Genomic DNA, 17051 nt, shown 5'->3' with positions numbered 1-17051 from the left:
TTTTATTTATTTATACATATAATATTTATACATATAATATACATAATATCGATGAATACATAAATATGGAATATCATACAAACAACTTGTTTAACTCACGCAAAACAATAAAATCAGCATCAAACTGCGATTCTTGAAAAAATACACGGAAATTTTTTTTGTTTACTATATGTGAAAATTGTGAAATGTTTGAAATGTCATAACTTTTTTGTTTATTAGTTTACCATCACCAACTTTTTATGGTAGATAGCAAATATAATGGACCGTTTTCCCTAAAAAAATTACGTTCGTAAAAAGATAGGGTTTTGAGATATTTGAGTTTTTGTGACAAGAATGATATTGTTAAAGGCAAAAAAATTTTTTTTTACTGTGCACATTTTCTTAAGAATCACCATTTAGTTGTCTAACTTTGCTGAAAAAATCATAACAATCGAACATTCCGTTTTTGCTGTGCAGCTTTTTAAATATTTTTGAACCATTTTCACATACACCCTTTTGAAAAGTTAGTCGTGACTCAATATGAAGATTTGATATCGAAAAATGACGATTTAGATGAAATTGAAAAACTGTGCAAAGTTTCAACTCAATAGAAAATCATGAATTAAAAATTTTCTTAAATTTTGATGCTGTTGCTTGGAATCGCTCATGAGGGGACGTACCTTTCGATAACGTGTGGTAGATTTTTTTCCTAACCGTGCCTCTTTCCGTTCATTGCCTTTTTTATTCACTTTGCTGGAGCAATGGGAAATCAATATAAATGCTATATAAAACTTTGTCTGCGCTAGCTCTTCTGAAGGTAATAAATATAAATTAATTAAAAACTCAAAATACTACTATCAAATCTTAAACGACTAGAATAAGTGCCTTTTTGTTTCATTAACCTTCCACCTTATCCTTTTATGCTTCTAAAGCTCATAGCGCCGACCACTCCTCGCCGCTTAATGCTGTATAATACAATCGAATTTAATTGGATAAAACTAATTACAAACGACTTGCTTCATTCGTTCTCTGCGCTCGGTGCAGTGGCCTTTTCGTAAAACACATGTAGGAATGTTTGCAGAGTATTATATGTGGGTATGTGTTGTTATATGGGGCGCTAACTATAAGTCGACAAATTGCAATAAATCCGAATAAGAGCTGGTTTCTCTCCTACTGTCGTATTTTCCCTCTATATGCAATGTAGTTTTGTAAGGGAGAATCCGTTGCAAACTTCAATATACCGAAGCAACGTACTAAATTGATTCAAAGCGCTAAATACTCGTACCTGGGTTATTTACAGGCCATTCTGTACAGTTTCTGCTCCTCCGTGCATTTGCAGTTTAGGTTCGTTTTGGTTGCACATCTGTTAATGCTGAGACCACTTGGTAAACCTCGTAATTTATTTTGGTCGGTGATAATGGCGTCTTAACTAAACGTAAATCAGTCGAAAATAGAGACAGTGTAGTTATTGAAGTTGAACAAAGTGTAGACTTTTAAATTAAATTTTATCTCGATTGTTTCCTCACAAATATTTTTCAATGATTACTAAACTGAAAAGTTGTTAACTGTTTGCAGCATGGTTGAAATCAAATGTTATATAGCAGGTCTTTTAACGATGAGTTCGCCTATTTGTTTAAACTCTCATATCGATGCTTGTCAATAATGTTTTACTTAATAAACTTATGAGGAATCTCTAAAAAAACATGTCAATAAGTACATGAATCAATATGAACACCCAACCAGAGATTGTCAAATTTTAATAAAGTTCAGCATAAAAACCTTACAGAAACTGTATAAAATTTTACTATTACTTAACGAGTGGCCACCGACTTAGCGACACCCTCATAAGTACCACGGAGTTGGATAATGAGGAGGGTATTCGTTGGGTCAGAATTTGCCTGTAGCTGGGAATGTAACCGTGGTAGATCTTATCCCGTAACACACCACGTAAAAGTGTCTACCCAGCGTTACGGGTTACGTTACGGGTTAAGTCTATTTTCTATCCATCCATAGCACAAAAACAGCCCTTCTATAGGTTCTGTTCAGAGTCATCAATGGTCATCATTATTCGCTTCCCAATAAAAAAAAACATGAGAAAAGAGCCGGCAAATGACTTGTTTTCGTGAAAAACCGGAGTGTCCCATTCTAAAGATTCCTCTTACATTTGATAATTGTGATTTTTTATTTCAAAACTTTGTCTTGAACATAATATGCATTATTTATTTATTTTTCAGACTGAGGCCGGAGTGGCCTGTGTAGTGCATAGAAGTCTTCTCCATTTATCACGGTCCATGGCTGCACGTTGCCAGCAACGCAGTCTGCAGAGGTTCTGCAAATCTTCTTTCACCTGATCGATCCACCTTGCTTGCTGTGTACCTCGCCTTCTTGTTCCCATCGGATTGTTGTCAAGAACCATTTTCACCAGATTACTACCCAACATTCAGCTTGCGACAATACTTCTCGGAAGCATTCACCCAAGCAGGTCGAAGGCCTCCTGTCAAGATGTTCAGAAGCCTTCTTTCAACAGGCGTTAAAGCATCCTTTCAAGAGGCCCGGAAGCCTCGCTTTGAGAGGCTCGGAAGCCTCCTTTAAAGAAGGTCGGCAGCCTTCTTTCAAAAAGCTCGGAAGACTCCTTTCAAGAGACTTGAAAGGTTCTTTTCAAAAGTCTCGAAAAACTCCTTTCAAGAGGCGCGGAAGCCTCCTTTCAAAAGGTTCAGAAGCCTCTTTCCAAGAAGACCGAAAGCCACTTTCCAGTAGGCTCGGAAACCTTCTTTCAAAAGGCCTGAAAGCCGTCTTACAAGAAGATCGGAAGCCTGCTTTCAAGAGGTCGGAAGCCTTGTTTTAAGACGCCCGGAACTCTTGGAAGCCGCCTTTTGAAAGGGTCGGAAGCCTTCTTTCAAAAAGCTCGGGAGACTCCTTTCAAGATGATCGGAAGGTTCTTTTCAAAAGGCTAGGAAGCCTCCTTCCAAGAGGCTCAGAAGCCTCTTTCAAATAGGCTCAGAACCCGTTTTCCAATAAGCTCAGAAGCCTTCTATCATGAGGCCTGAAAGCCGTCTTCCAAGAAACCTGGAAGCCTGCTTCCAAGAGGCTGGGAAGCCTCCTTACAAGGGACAGGAAGCCTTGTTTTAAGACGCCCAGAAGCTTTTTTCTCAAGAGGCTCAAAAGCCGCCTTTTAAAAGGGTGGGAAGCCTTTTTTCAAAAAGCTCGGATGGCTCTTTTCAAGAGGCTCGCAATTTTCTAGAGGCTTGGAAGCTTATTTTTAAGAGGCTTGAAAGCGTCCTTTCAAGATGCAAAGGAAGCCTCCTTTTAAGTGGCTTGAAAGCCGCCATGCAAGAGGTTCGAAAGCAGGAAAGAAAGGCTCAGAAGCCTCTGATCAGGTGACGCGGAAGCTTACTTTTAAGAGATTCAAGGGCTTGAATTGTTCTTTCAAGAGGCCTGGAAGCCTACTTTCAGAAGGGGTACCTCTCAAGAAACAAGTTGAGAACCGCTGCTCTGGGACAATACGTAGGACCTGCGATCAACGTCGTCAATGATCCACTTTATAATCATACATCGCTTCCTTATCGAAAACCATGAACAAATGCCCTCGAAAGACTTGTTTCAGCGCTAAAAGGGAAATTTCTTTTTTTCTACTTGTTACTTCGGAGCACTTAGAAGATCATTGAATCCAATGTCTAATTTCTTTTCATGATTCTTTTCGCGCTTCTGGTGCTAATACTAAAATGTTTTCTTCTTCAGGTTTCTAAGATGCAAATCGGGGGCCCTCCTTAGCCGTGCGGTAAGATGCGCGGCTACAAAGCAAGACCATGCTGAGGGTGGCTGGGTTCCCGGTGCTGGTCTAGACAATTTTCGAATTGGAAATTGTCTCGACTTCCCTGGGCATAAAAGTATCATCATGTTAGCCTCATGATATACGAATGCAGAAATGGGAACTTGGTTTAGAAACCTCGCAGTTAATAACTGTGGAAGTGCTTAATGAACACTAAGCTGCGAGGCGGCAATGTCCCAGTGGGGGCTGTAATGCCGATGAAGAAGAAGAAGAAGGTGCAAATCGAATGCCCTGGAAGTGATCAGCATTATCAATGGTCCAATTTCTACTTATTACTCGTTTCCTGATAGAAAACCATGAAAAAGAACGTTCGAATGATTGCTTTTGGCGTTTTGACTGAAATGTTTCCTTCTACAGTTTCTTGTATGGTTCTATTATTGTGCTATGACGTGATAGTTCATGACGGGCACTAATAAAAGAAGACGGTGAGACAGGGGAATCCTGGAAGAACTTTGTAGACAAACGTATATACAAGAGGAGTGATAAAGCTCCGGAAGAATCCGGATCCTTGGTGGTCGCTAAGTTGTGGGCCGGACAGGAAGAAAAAGAAGACCCAGGATACTACAATTTTCCTGGGGTAATTGAAAGCTCCTGGGAGTGGTAAGAGTCCCATTTCATAAACATACTTTGCTTCTTGATTAAATAAACCGAAAAAATTCGGTGGTGTCGAATTCGCGGCGGTTGATAAGCGCCATCATAACACGAATTCAAATATAACGTTCCAAACACCTGAGACACTTTTAAGGTGAAAATGTCCAGAATCCAAATAATTTTCACCTCGCATTTTCAGAGACACCAGTATCAACGTAGAAGCAACGCATTACTGACATTTTTCATTTTTGCTTTGCTGCGTCGCAGCAAGCGTAGAATAAAAAGATGACAGCTGCTCGTTGCTTCAATATTGAAAGTGGTGCCCTTGAAAACGCGAGGTGGAAGAACATTGGATTCCATAAAATTCGCCCTTGCTCAATAGGGCACTGTTAAATTTTGACATTTAGTGGCCTTGTTGTTTTCTAACGGGTGGTCACTGAAAACGGGAATTTCAATACTTCAATACTTTTCTATGAGAACGTTAATGCTTTCAGAGAAATATTTCCTTACGTTAATGAATCCTAAGAATATTCAGAAATTGTCGCCCACACACTTTTACTCTAACATGTTTAGTTGTTTCAAAAATGCCATCAAAACAAGAAAGATGCGCGCCGCATTGTACAATTTAATTTCTTTGCAGCAAGAAAGATCCAATCCGTTCAGTGCCCTGTTATAACTGACAAAAGAATAATGCTCTTATTGGGGTTCCCAAGACTATTGAAGGGAATTATACCGCAATCCGGCCATAACACTTATCTTCTCAAGAAAAGCATAATTGGCTTGGGACGAAGGCAATCCATTCAGCGGTACCTAACCACAAATCGAAATTAAAATAAAATATTCCCACAAAAAACAAAAGCGCTGAAGCAATGTTCGAAATTTCAGTATGAAATCGATTGAATTTTACCAAGAACAAGAAATCCAATCGTCTGGGTATCGGATATTAATAAATAACACATCTTTGATTTTCGTTGGAAAGGAAATTAGCGTTACACCATAAGGTTTCCTGATAGAATGCAGACGATCTCCTGAAATATTTTTTCTCGAAGCCTTCACTGGAAAAACGAATCTCCTGCAGATACTAAAGTATCATATATCAATCGACTCAGCTGTCGATTGTCTGAGTTTGCCATTTTATCATGCTATTCCTACATACTTGTTCGGACCGAACTTGTAGAAGCGCATGTTATCCAAAAACAATTTAATCGTTTTAGTTGCTGGGCACCCATGTTCCCCGTCGGACCAACAGAGCTTCTCAAAACCTGTCCAAAGATGGAAAAGAGTTTCAGCACGTAATGCCGCTTACACCATAAAGTAGGAGGGAGGAAATACAACTTTAACTTCGTCCTTATTTGCTACGCAGACGATGATGGTGATGCATTTTCTTCCTACCCCCTTGAGCCGGCAGAGGAAAGAGAAAAAGAAAGTTTCCAAACTGGGAATGAGTACGAACAGAACAAACAGAAGCGGCTGAAAGTTTCGCAACGCTTTTGCATTAGCCAAGACGATGACACTAGTAAAGCTCTGGGGGATTGCGCAAATTAATTTATCGATCGACTCCAGAGGAGGAATTGCAGTGTACTCAGGAAGATATTGGGATTTCCTGGAAATTATGCGAAACTTGGATGACTGTACACGACCGATTTAATCCTCTTAGAATAATCTTGTCATTGGCTAATGAGAGCACAACCGGCACAAGCTGGGAATTGAGTACCAAAAAGCAGTTGTTTACCATTGAAACCGAGAAAACTTATGGTGTTTGAATTTGAGTGTGCCTCTGGCATAAAACTGCTCAACAACAGAAGGCATATTGGCTTACGATATTTGCAGCCTATAGTCAAAGCTCATGGAATCGTAGACGTAGCCGGAAATAACCGAGGGCGAATATTTTCAGTTACTTAATGAGCAAATAAGAGCATTATTTCTGCGTTTCGCCTCTAGTTCTATCATGCAAATGTACATTCAAAATTGGAAAATGGAATTATCATTTTCATAACATTGTAAAATGTTATGCATGGAATAATATTAAACACTCTATTTCGGAGCGCCAATCTTTAGTAGATTTGCAGTACTTAATAACTATGGTTTCTGCTGTACGATGATAACAACATATTTAATCTGGAACGGGCGAATTAGGCTTGTGCGGTATAATAAACATTAATATGGCACACAATACATATCCATCTGATTATCACGATGGGAGGGAGAGAAAATATGTTCATACAAAAAAACACAGTTAAGCCCCTTACCTTCTCCGGATGCGCCAATGATGAAATCTAACGGGGTAAAAAGGTGCATAAATATAACTGTATGTAGGCCGTTTCAGTCGAACCTCAAAGCGATAAAACATTGTTTTCAACCATGCTGGAAACCTTTGAACTGAACGACTGCCTGTTCTTTGTTAGTGGGAATTGTTTTATCGTTCTTCTCGCAAGGCTAAAAATGGCAGAGCAATATCTCTGAGTATTTTATAGTTATTGTTATTGTTACCGGCAACTGATATTGTATGTCAGATGAGTATAAATGTTACTTTTTTTCTGCTGAATACTGCCATAAACGAAATCAAACACGTAATCACTTTCCCATAATATCTGCGACTAAAAAAAATATCCATCTTTGATCTCTTAATCTTCTTATCACCCCCACACGAGTCCATCGGTGCAATAAAAAGTGCGCAGGTCAATAAGTGCACCATGAGGCAAATTGAAAGTTACACCATATAGGTTTTAACGTAACGCTAGGATTGTTCGGACTCACTTGTATTCGAGCGACGTCTGCTGCCGAGAGGGATGCTGCTTGAAGGCGCTACCGGAACTGTGCCACTTGACGACCGCCGTCCGAGAGGGACGTGCGGTCCGTGCTCGAGTGCTAAATTTTGGCTACTTTGTATCTGCTGGGAAGTAAGCTGCTGTTGGTGCTGCAGTGGTTGTTGCATATCCAGAAGGATTTCCGGCGTGAAACGAACCCTACTTTGCGACGACATCGAAGAGGAATTATCTTTCGCACTTAAATATGAACTATCGTCACTGGTTAGACTCTCAGGAGGAGTGTGATTTGTCGTTCCCGGCGTACCACAGCTTCCACTTGAGCCGGTGCTATATTTCTTCTGATGTTGTTGTTGTTGCTGCGAGTTGTATTTCTTCATGCTAGATCGCAGTTTCACTTGGGAGCCAGCCCCAGAAGATTGCGTTTCACCATGCTCTAGGCCTAGGCTCATAGGTCGCTCGTGATTTGTGATATTTATAAATTCATTAGAAAAGTGACCCGGATAACCAGCGTTCAGACTAGTTTGCCTCTTAAAGTAGTTTGGAATGTTTTCATACTCACGAATACGATTAGGAACGTAACTAGTTTCGGGCACTTTAACTGCATTCGAATTGTTGCTAATGTAGAATTGGCTTAGATTATAAATGGTATCATCAACCACTTCAATGTCATCATCCTGATCCAGATGAAACCCTTGATTGATATTGCTGGCAGTCGTGGAAACGTTTGACAACGTTCGCCGATGGCCAGCGGCACTTACGCCCATAGCAGGAACACGCGGCGCATTGAACCGTTGCTGTACCGCCCCTTCGTAAGCGTAATCATGATAAGAAGCACTGTCGTAGTGGTGATCCTCATACACTGGCTCCCCTCCATAGGACTTTGTGTCACGTTCGTAAACAAAATTGATTTCAGGTCGGTATGGAAAGTAGTGCGACCCTGGGAAGGAAAAATAGAGATTGATGACGGAGTGACGGTTATTGAAGCATTGGTATGTTAGCTTTATAAACGTAAATTTATTACAAACTAGCTTTATGTACCCGGCCTTGCTCGGAGTTGCCAGTTTAATTCGCAGTTTTTTTCACCATCGGAATTGGAATAGGTCAAAAGGATAATTGTGTTTTCTTATTGATATTTCATCATTTGATTAAAAGAAGGTAGATTACATTTGAAAACATTGACTGATTTTGAAAATGGGATCAAACCCAAAATCGCTTTATTCCGGGCAAACGTCTATTTCTAAAGAAGGAAAAACATACACCGATGCCTTATTCCGGAAAAACGTCTATTTTTAAAGAAATGATCACATTTACCGTCCAGAAGGAAACACTTTAATCATTGCTTTTCTCTGGGCAAACCATGATTTCGATGAAGTGTTGAGTTGATCGATCCCTGTCATCTTCGCCTTCTTAAGAAAAGAATGTTTGTTCCAAATTTGGTTGAAATCGGGCAAGGGTACAGAAGTTATGCTGGAACATTGGATCATTGCATACCTTGCTTTTATTTATTAATCTTGAATCATTATCATATAATTATCATACCTTTTAAAATTTGGAATAAAGGTTACTCGATTATGGATCACTATGCAATTTGATCATTCATAATCATCAATCATTAATCATATCGATCGTTAATCATTAACCATACACATAGTGTGGCAACAAACAATCAAGATCGGTAATCGTTAATCATAACCCAACGGTTTGTATCATCGATTATTCAAAATCGTTAATTATTGTCAGAAATGATTCTACACATTAATCTATATCAGTCATCATTGTCAAGAAATAATGATTCATTAATCGTGATCTTTAGTCATTGAGTTGGAGGATTTAATCATCTAATCTGCTTAGAATTGGTCCTGGGGTCAGGAGTTACACTGAATTGCCCGTTTTCTAAAGACAACCGCTTTCCCTTTACCCTTCCTCTTTTCTCAACGGCCATTTCACCCCTTTGTTATCTTCTCCTAGGGATAGAAAATGTGTACCAAATTTGGTTGAAATCGGTACAGGGGTTCAGAAGTTACACTAAATTGCCCGTTTTCTGAACAATACCCTCCCTTCAGACCCCTACCCCCTTATCCAAATTTCCCTCCCGTACGATCGGCTCCTCATAGTGAATATGTGTACAAAATTTGATTGAAATCGGTCCTGGGGTTGGGAGTTACACTGAGTTGCTCGTTTTCCAAAGACAACACCTCCCCTATACCCTCCCCCTTTTTCCAATGACCATCCCATCCCTTTGTTATCTTTTCCTTATGATGTAGAATGTGTACCAAATTTGGTTGAAATCGGTACAGGGGTTCATGATTTACTTTGAATTGCCCGTTTTCTAAACAAAACCCTCCCTCCAGACCCTCCCCTTTCCCAAATCCCTCCCATATGATTACCTCCTCGTAGTGAATATGTGTACAAAATTTGGTTGAAATCGGTCCTGGGAGTTGAAAGTTACACAGAATTGTTCGTTTTCTGAACAAAACCCTCCCACCACCCCTCCCCTTTTCTACATGACCATCCCACCCCTTTGTTAACTTCCTCTGAGGATAGAGAATGTCTGTACCAAATTTGGTTGAAATCGGTCCTGGGAGTTGAAAGTTACACAGAATTGTTCGTTTTCTGAACAAAACCCCTCCCACCACCCCTCCCCCTTTTCTACATGACCATCCCACCCCTTTGTTAACTTCCTCTGAGGATAGAGAATGTCTGTACCAAATTTGGTTGAAATCGGTCCTGGGAGTTGAAAGTTACACAGAATTGTTCGTTTTCTGAACAAAACCCCTCCCACCACCCCTCCCCTTTTCTACATGACCATCCCACCCTTTGTTAACTTCCTCTGAGGATAGAGAATGTCTGTACCAAATGTGGTTGAAATGGGTCCCGGGAGTTGAAAGTTACCAAGAATTGTTGGGTTTCTGCACAAAACCCCTCCCACCACCCCTCCCCCTTTTCTACATGACCATCCCACCCTTTTTTAACTTCCTCTGAGGATAGAGAATGTCTGTACCAAATTTGGTTGAAATCGGTCCTGGGAGTTGAAAGTTACACAGAATTGTTCGTTTTCTGAACAAAACCCCTCCCACCACCCCTCCCCTTTTTCTACATGACCATCCCACCCCTTTGTTAACTTCCTCTGAGGATAGAGAATGTCTGTACCAAATTTGGTTGAAATCGGCCAAGTGGTTCAGAAGTAGTTAGCGAACATACATACATAGATTGGTTTTTATATATATAGATTAAAATTAATGCAAAATACCTATAGAAGAATCCCTCTCAATAATAGCCAAATTCACTTTTTCTTCACAATTTCACTATTTTTATTTTTTAAAGGAAGAAAAGAAATGTACAGACAAAGTTGTGAACTATCTTCCGCAGTCTTCCTCCCATTAAAAAACGAACGATGCTTTGCAACTCGGGTAGACGATAATAGCACATCAACAGTAAAAAGTGATATTGATAACAAAACATGATATGATATTGTTTGAAATAAGTGTTAAAAGAACAAGCGAAAATAACAAAAAATTGCACCGAAATATCATAAAAATATCAGGTTTTGCTAAAGCCTGTCCACGTTAAATTTTGGACACACATCGTCCGGCATGATTTTTAAACATTTTTACCAACCACTGAGACGATCTATTTACATGGCAACTCAGACTCTTCGCTTTACTGCTGCTTTCAGCATGTCTTAGCTCTCGTTCAGATTGGTGAAATGGCGACAAATCAATTGTACATTATCTAATTGTCCGAAATTTAACGTGGACAGGCTATATTAACAAGAACTAATCAGACAGTTGCTTCTCACATCTGGACAAGAACGGTTGTGTTTTACTTCGAGTTGTATTTCAGAAGTATTGTGATATACAAAAGTATGGTGATATAGAGGCTCTCATTTGCAGTTGCTGGTTTCTCACGCCATTGTGTTCATTTTTTTTTTAATCTGTATTAAAGTAATTTTTTATGGACCATTGTGTTCAGATAAGTGTCCATTTGTATTGTTTTATTGCTATCTAGTTCAATCACTCGCACAACAAAAGTGTATTGCTATACGCCTTGGAAGCCTAGCTTCCACAGAAAATCATGGATTAAGACAGTGATCACAGTGATCCAGAAGCTTGCAAAGGTCCGTATGAAGTTTTCGTACGTCAGAAAAATAAACCAATTAAAGTTCTGGTTTCAGCAGAGGTGCATAAACATTTTCGATCTGTGAATGAGGTAAAACAGATCGGCTTCTCTAAGGTTCGTATCATCTTTTCGGATCGTTCCGACGCCAACAATGTTGTCTACAATGAGCTTCTAAGCACGGCTAGGCACGGCAAATGCTGGGTAAAGCGTACCATTGGTACTTCGCGTACCTGAAGGAATAAAATAGACCCCATCTCGCGGTCCTTAGCCTCTTACCCAGCAACTCCTATCCCTACCTCCCCGCGGTGCTGGCCGGGATACGAGCAACCTTAGGGAAGATCGGGTAACCAACCCCGGTGGGAACTATGGTCGTATGCTGACAGTGTATGCTCCTCTCCGGAGGTGCAAATCTTATTGAGCGTCTGTTCTCCATGTCAGGATCGGCTCACAACAGCGTCTGTTCTCCATGTTAGGGGCGGCTGATCATCGTCCGAGTGCCAGCGAGGGACTCTAGAAACTGTGCACCATGGTCCACCGGAAATAAGGAGGAATGGTCCTCCGGAAATTTAGGGGGTTTGGTGTCAGGCCCTGCAAGCCAGCCTTTAAAAAATCATAAGCAACGAACAATCAACAAGAGAGTACGGACCGGAACCATCGGCGAAGACCACTGCGACGAAAAGGGACTAGCGATTGGAAACTCGGTTCGTGGAACTGCAAATCTCTCAACTTCATCGGGAGCACACGCATACTCGCCGATGTGCTCAAGGACCGTGGATTCGGCATCGTAGCGCTGCAGGAGGTTTGTTGGAAGGGATCAATGGTGCGAACGTTTAGAGGTAATCATACCATCTACCAGAGCTGCGGCAGCACACACGAGCTGGGAACAGCTTTCATAGTGATGGGCGACATGCAAAGGCGCGTGATCGGGTGGTGGCCGATCAACGAGAGAATGTGCAGGTTGAGTATCAAAGGCCGGTTCTTCAACTTCAGCATAATCAACGTCCATAGCCCACACTCCGGAAGCACTGATGATGATAAGGACGCATTCTACGCGCAGCTGGAACGTGAGTACGACAGCTGCCCAAGCCACGACGTCAAAATCATCATAGGAGATTTGAACGCTCAGGTTGGCCAAGAGAAAGAGTTTAGACCGACTATTGGAAAGTTCAGCGCTCACCGGCTGACGAACGAAAACGGCCTACGACTAATTGATTTCGCCGCCTCCAAGAATATGGCCATTCGCAGCACCTACTTCCAACACAGCCTCCCGTATCGGTACACCTGGAGATCGCCACTGCAGACAGAATCACAAATCGACCACGTTCTGATTGATGGACGGCACTTCTCCGACATTATCGACGTCAGGACATATCGTGGCGCTAACATCGACTCTGACCACTATCTGGTGATGGTTAAACTGCGCCCAAAACTATCCGTCATCAACAATGTTCGGTACCGACGACCGCCGCGGTACGACCTAGAGCGACTGAAGCAACCTGATGTCGCCACTGCATACGCGCAGTATCTCGAGGCAGCGTTGCCGGAAGAGGGTGAGCTCGATGGGGCCCCTCTTGAGGACTGCTGGAATACAGTCAAAGCAGCCATTAACGACGCAGCGGAGAACAACGTCGGGTATATGGGTCGAAGTCGACGGAACAATTGGTTCGACGAAGAGTGCAGACAGATTCTGGAGGAGAAGGACGCAGCGCGGGCGGTCGCGCTGCAGCAAGGTACCCGGCAGAACGTGGAACGTTATAGACGGAAGCGGAGACAGCAGACCCGCCTTTTTCAGGAGAAGAAACGCCGCCTGGAAGAAGCGGAGTGCGAGGAGATGGAACAGCTGTGCCGTTCTCAAGATACACGCAAGTTCTATCAGAAGCTCAACGCATCCCGCAAAGGCTTCGTGCCGCGAGCCGAAATGTGCCGGGATAAGGATGGGAGCATCTTGACGGACGAACGTGTGGTGATCGAAAGGTGGAAGCAGCACTACGAGGAACATCTGAATGGCGCTGAGAGTACAGGCAATGAAAGTCAAGGCAGCGGAGGAGATGACTACGTCAGTTCAGCGGACGATGGAAGCCAACCAGCCCCCACCTTGAGGGAAGTTAAGGATGCCATTCAACAGCTAAAGACCAATAAAGCAGCTGGTAAGGATGGTATCGGAGCTGAGCTCATCAAGATGGGCCCGGAAAAGCTGGCCACTTGCCTGCACAAACTGATAGTCAGAATCTGGGAAAACGAACAGCTACCGGAGGAGTGGAAGGAAGGGGTTATATGCCCCATCTACAAGAAAGGCGACAAACTGGAGTGTGAGAACTTTCGAGCGATCACCATCCTTAATGCCGCCTACAAAGTGATATCCCAGATCATCTTCCGTCGTCTGTCACCATTAGTGAACGAGTTCGTGGGAAGTTATCAAGCCGGCTTCGTTGACGGCCGCTCGGCAACGGACCAGATCTTTACTGTACGGCAAATCCTTCAAAAATGCCGTGAATACCAGGTCCCAACGCACCATCTGTTCGTTAATTTCAAGGCGGCATACGACAGTATAGACCGCGTAGAGCTATGGAAAATTATGGACGAGAACAGCTTCCCTGGAAAGCTTACCAGACTGATCAAAGCAACGGTGGATGGTGTGCAAAACTGTGTGAAGATCTCGGGCGAACACTCCAGTTCGTTCGAATCGCGCCGAGGACTAAGACAAGGTGATGGACTTTCGTGCCTGTTGTTCAACATTGCGCTAGAAGGTGTCATGCGGAGAGCCGGGTGTAACAGCCGGGGTACGATTTTCAACAGATCCAGTCAATTTATTTGCTTCGCGGATGACATGGACATTGTCGGCCGAACATTTGCAAAGGTGGCAGAACTGTACACCCGCCTGAAACGTGAAGCAACAAAAGTTGGACTGGTGGTGAATGCGTCAAAGACAAAGTACATGCTTGTGGGCGGAACCGAGCGCGACAGGGTCCGCCTGGGAAGCAGTGTTACGATAGACGGGGATACCTTCGAGGTGGTCGAAGAATTCGTCTACCTCGGATCCTTGCTAACGGCTGACAACAACGTTAGTCGTGAAATACGAAGGCGCATCATCTGTGGAAGTCGGGCCTACTACGGGCTCCAGAAGAAACTGCGGTCGAAAAAGATTCGCCACCGCACCAAATGTGTCATGTACAAGACGTTAATAAGACCGGTAGTCCTCTACGGACATGAAACATGGACAATGCTCGAGGAGGACTTGCAAGCACTCGGAGTATTCGAGAGACGGGTGCTTAGGACCATCTTTGGCGGTGTACAAGAAGACGGTGTGTGGCGGCGAAGAATGAACCATGAGCTCGCCCAACTCTACGGCGAACCCAGTATCCAGAAGGTAGCTAAAGCCGGAAGGGTACGATGGGCAGGACATGTTGCAAGAATGCCGGACAGCAACCCTGCAAAGATGGTGTTCGCTTCCGATCCGGCAGGTACGAGACGGCGTGGAGCGCAGCGAGCGAGATGGGCAGACCAGGTGCAGAACGACTTGGCGAGCGTGGGGCGTATTCGAGGATGGAGAGATGCGGCCTCGAACCGTGTATTATGGCGTCAAATTGTTGATTCAGTGTTATCTGTATAGATGTAGACTAAATAAATGAATGAATGAGCTTCTAAGCAGGATTTACCGGGTTTACATTCCAAGTGAGCGGGTTGAAATAGATGGGGTAATTAATCTGAAGTGGATGTGAACTATCTTGCGAAAGAAGGGCATGGAAAGCTCGTAGATTCCCGCGTTCCTCAAGTATCTATTCTAAAGTACCAGCAATAAGCCGAAGGTAGAGTAGAGGGCGATGTGAAGTCTTTTACCCCAATTATTGGAATCAGTGTTACATTCGAAGGCATGTTACGGCCATTCTTCCCAGCTATGTTGAAATTGATGAAGCTCTAATTCGCGTTGTAATTGTAAGTGTAAACAATTTGGTCACACTGAGTCCTATTGCTCGAATCAGGCGCGCTGTGGTAAGTGTGGGCCACGCCACAATGAAGGGGAATGTTCTGTCCAACAGCCTGCGTGTCTGTATTGTAAAGGTACTCACATGTTCAAAAATGAGTGCCCTACATACAGCATGCAGATGGTACTAGATAAGGCTAGAGTCATCCAGAAGTCCAAATTGAGTTACACCGATACAGTTAAAACGAATAGATCAGAAGGCTTTGTACATGAAAATCCATACAACTCATTGAGCGAATTGTCTGAAGTTGGAGAACAACTTCCGTGCTACAGCAACTACGTTGTGCCTAAGCGAAGACAGCTCAGATCAGTCAACAATGTCAAAAGAACAAAACCTGGCAGTGAGGATAGTCCATGTGCTCTCAATATCTCTCGGAAAAATGGTAATGAGTCTAAGTAACATAATGCAGTTCCAGATTTCAATAAAGATAATTTTCCTTCTCTCCCTAGTGAGGTGATAAGAAATCATGCTACAACAGTAAACAGTACCTCTAACACATGTACAGACATTCACTATCACCTAACTGATTCACCTTTTTCACAGACACGTTCGGCCTAGATAAGATATTCAAAAGTATCCTCTCTAAATTAATAACATCAATGCCTATCCTTGCCTCTTTTGTGTCTATCAATGGCTAATTCGCTAAGTAGAAGTTTTTCCATTTTACAGTGGAATAGAAGCATCCTAAAAAATTGTAATCTCAAATCATTCATTAATACCATGCATGCAGACTGCTTTGTATTATCAGAAACATTTCTTATAGATAGCTTGTCGTTTAGTATACCTTCATTCAACGTTATTCGACTGGATCGTAGCAATCGGGCAGGTATATTGATCGGGCAGGAGTATTGATAGGCATCAAAAATGATTATTCTTTTGAACGCGTTGTAATCACAAATAGCTCTCCAATTGAAATTGTGTCCTGCACCATAAAGATTGATACTCAATAACAATTGCTTCAATTTATTCAATTCAATTAATTGCTCCTTCGGCAAAGCTTGATGTTAATAAATTGCATCGAGTGGTAGATCAAATTCCTCAGCCGGCTTTCTTATTAGGAGATTTTAATGCACATGGAACAGCATGGAGAGATTCTATAGATGATGCAAGGGCGAATATCATTTACGATGTACAAGATCAACGGTTCTCAACCTGGGGTACATGTACCCCTGGGGGTACCTCAGACAAACATTCGTAATGGCGGATGTATTACAATTCCAATTAAAATTTATTGATAATGTTTTGATATTTTTCTAATTCTAATACTTTGTAATGTACACTAGTCGACCCGGCAGACCTGCATGCGCGATGTGAACTGCCCATGTGAAACCACTGCCCATCGAAAGCCTCCTTTCCAAAGGCCCGGAAGCCTCCTTTCAAGAGGCTCGGAAGCCTCCTTTCAAGAGGCTCGGAAGCCTCCTTTCAAGAGGCTCGGAAGCCTCCTTTCAAGAGGCTCGGAAGCCTCCTTTCAAGAGGCTCGGAAGCCTCCTTTCAAGAGGCTCGGAAGCCTCCTTTCAAGAGGCTCGGAAGCCTCCTTTCAAGAGGCTCGGAAGCCTCCTTCCAAGAGGCTCGGAAGCCTGCTTCCAAGAGGCTCGGAAGCCTCCTTCCAAGAGGCTCGGAAGCCTCCTTCCAAGAGGCTCGGAGGCCCCCTTCCAAGAGGCTCGGAAGCCTCCTTCCAAGAGGCTCGGAAGCCTCCTTTCAAGAGGCTCGGAAGCCTCCTTTCAAGAGGCTCGGAAGCCTCCTTTCAAGAGGCTCGGAAGCCTCCTTTCAAGAGGCTCGAAA

The 17051-nt window shown here is 42.8% G+C and overlaps 1 protein-coding gene across 2 annotated transcripts in view; it reads right to left on the bottom strand.

Moving 5' to 3' along the window:
• Nucleotides 1-483: 483 nt before the first annotated feature.
• LOC134219683 (mitogen-activated protein kinase kinase kinase 11) overlaps nt 484-17051 on the bottom strand; it is a 91562-nt gene continuing 74994 nt past the window's right edge. Inside the window, exons 11-12 of one of the 2 annotated variants that reach the window (XR_009981638.1) lie at nt 6890-8104; nt 484-1408 (exon numbers count right to left, since the gene is read on the bottom strand). Coding sequence is in view for 1 of the 2 variants with exons in the window: in XM_062698501.1 (XP_062554485.1) it covers nt 1320-1408; nt 7157-8104 (1037 nt within the window). In the remaining variant the exon portion in view is untranslated. The remainder of the gene's footprint in view (nt 1409-6889; nt 8105-17051) is intronic. The other variant, XM_062698501.1, reaches the window with a different exon arrangement.

Source organism: Armigeres subalbatus, chromosome 3, assembly GCF_024139115.2.
Source record: "Armigeres subalbatus isolate Guangzhou_Male chromosome 3, GZ_Asu_2, whole genome shotgun sequence".
Classification (NCBI taxonomy): domain Eukaryota; kingdom Metazoa; phylum Arthropoda; class Insecta; order Diptera; family Culicidae; genus Armigeres; species Armigeres subalbatus.
The sequence above is the reverse complement of the archived record's forward strand: the minus strand, read 5'-3'. Positions and strand labels throughout refer to the sequence as shown.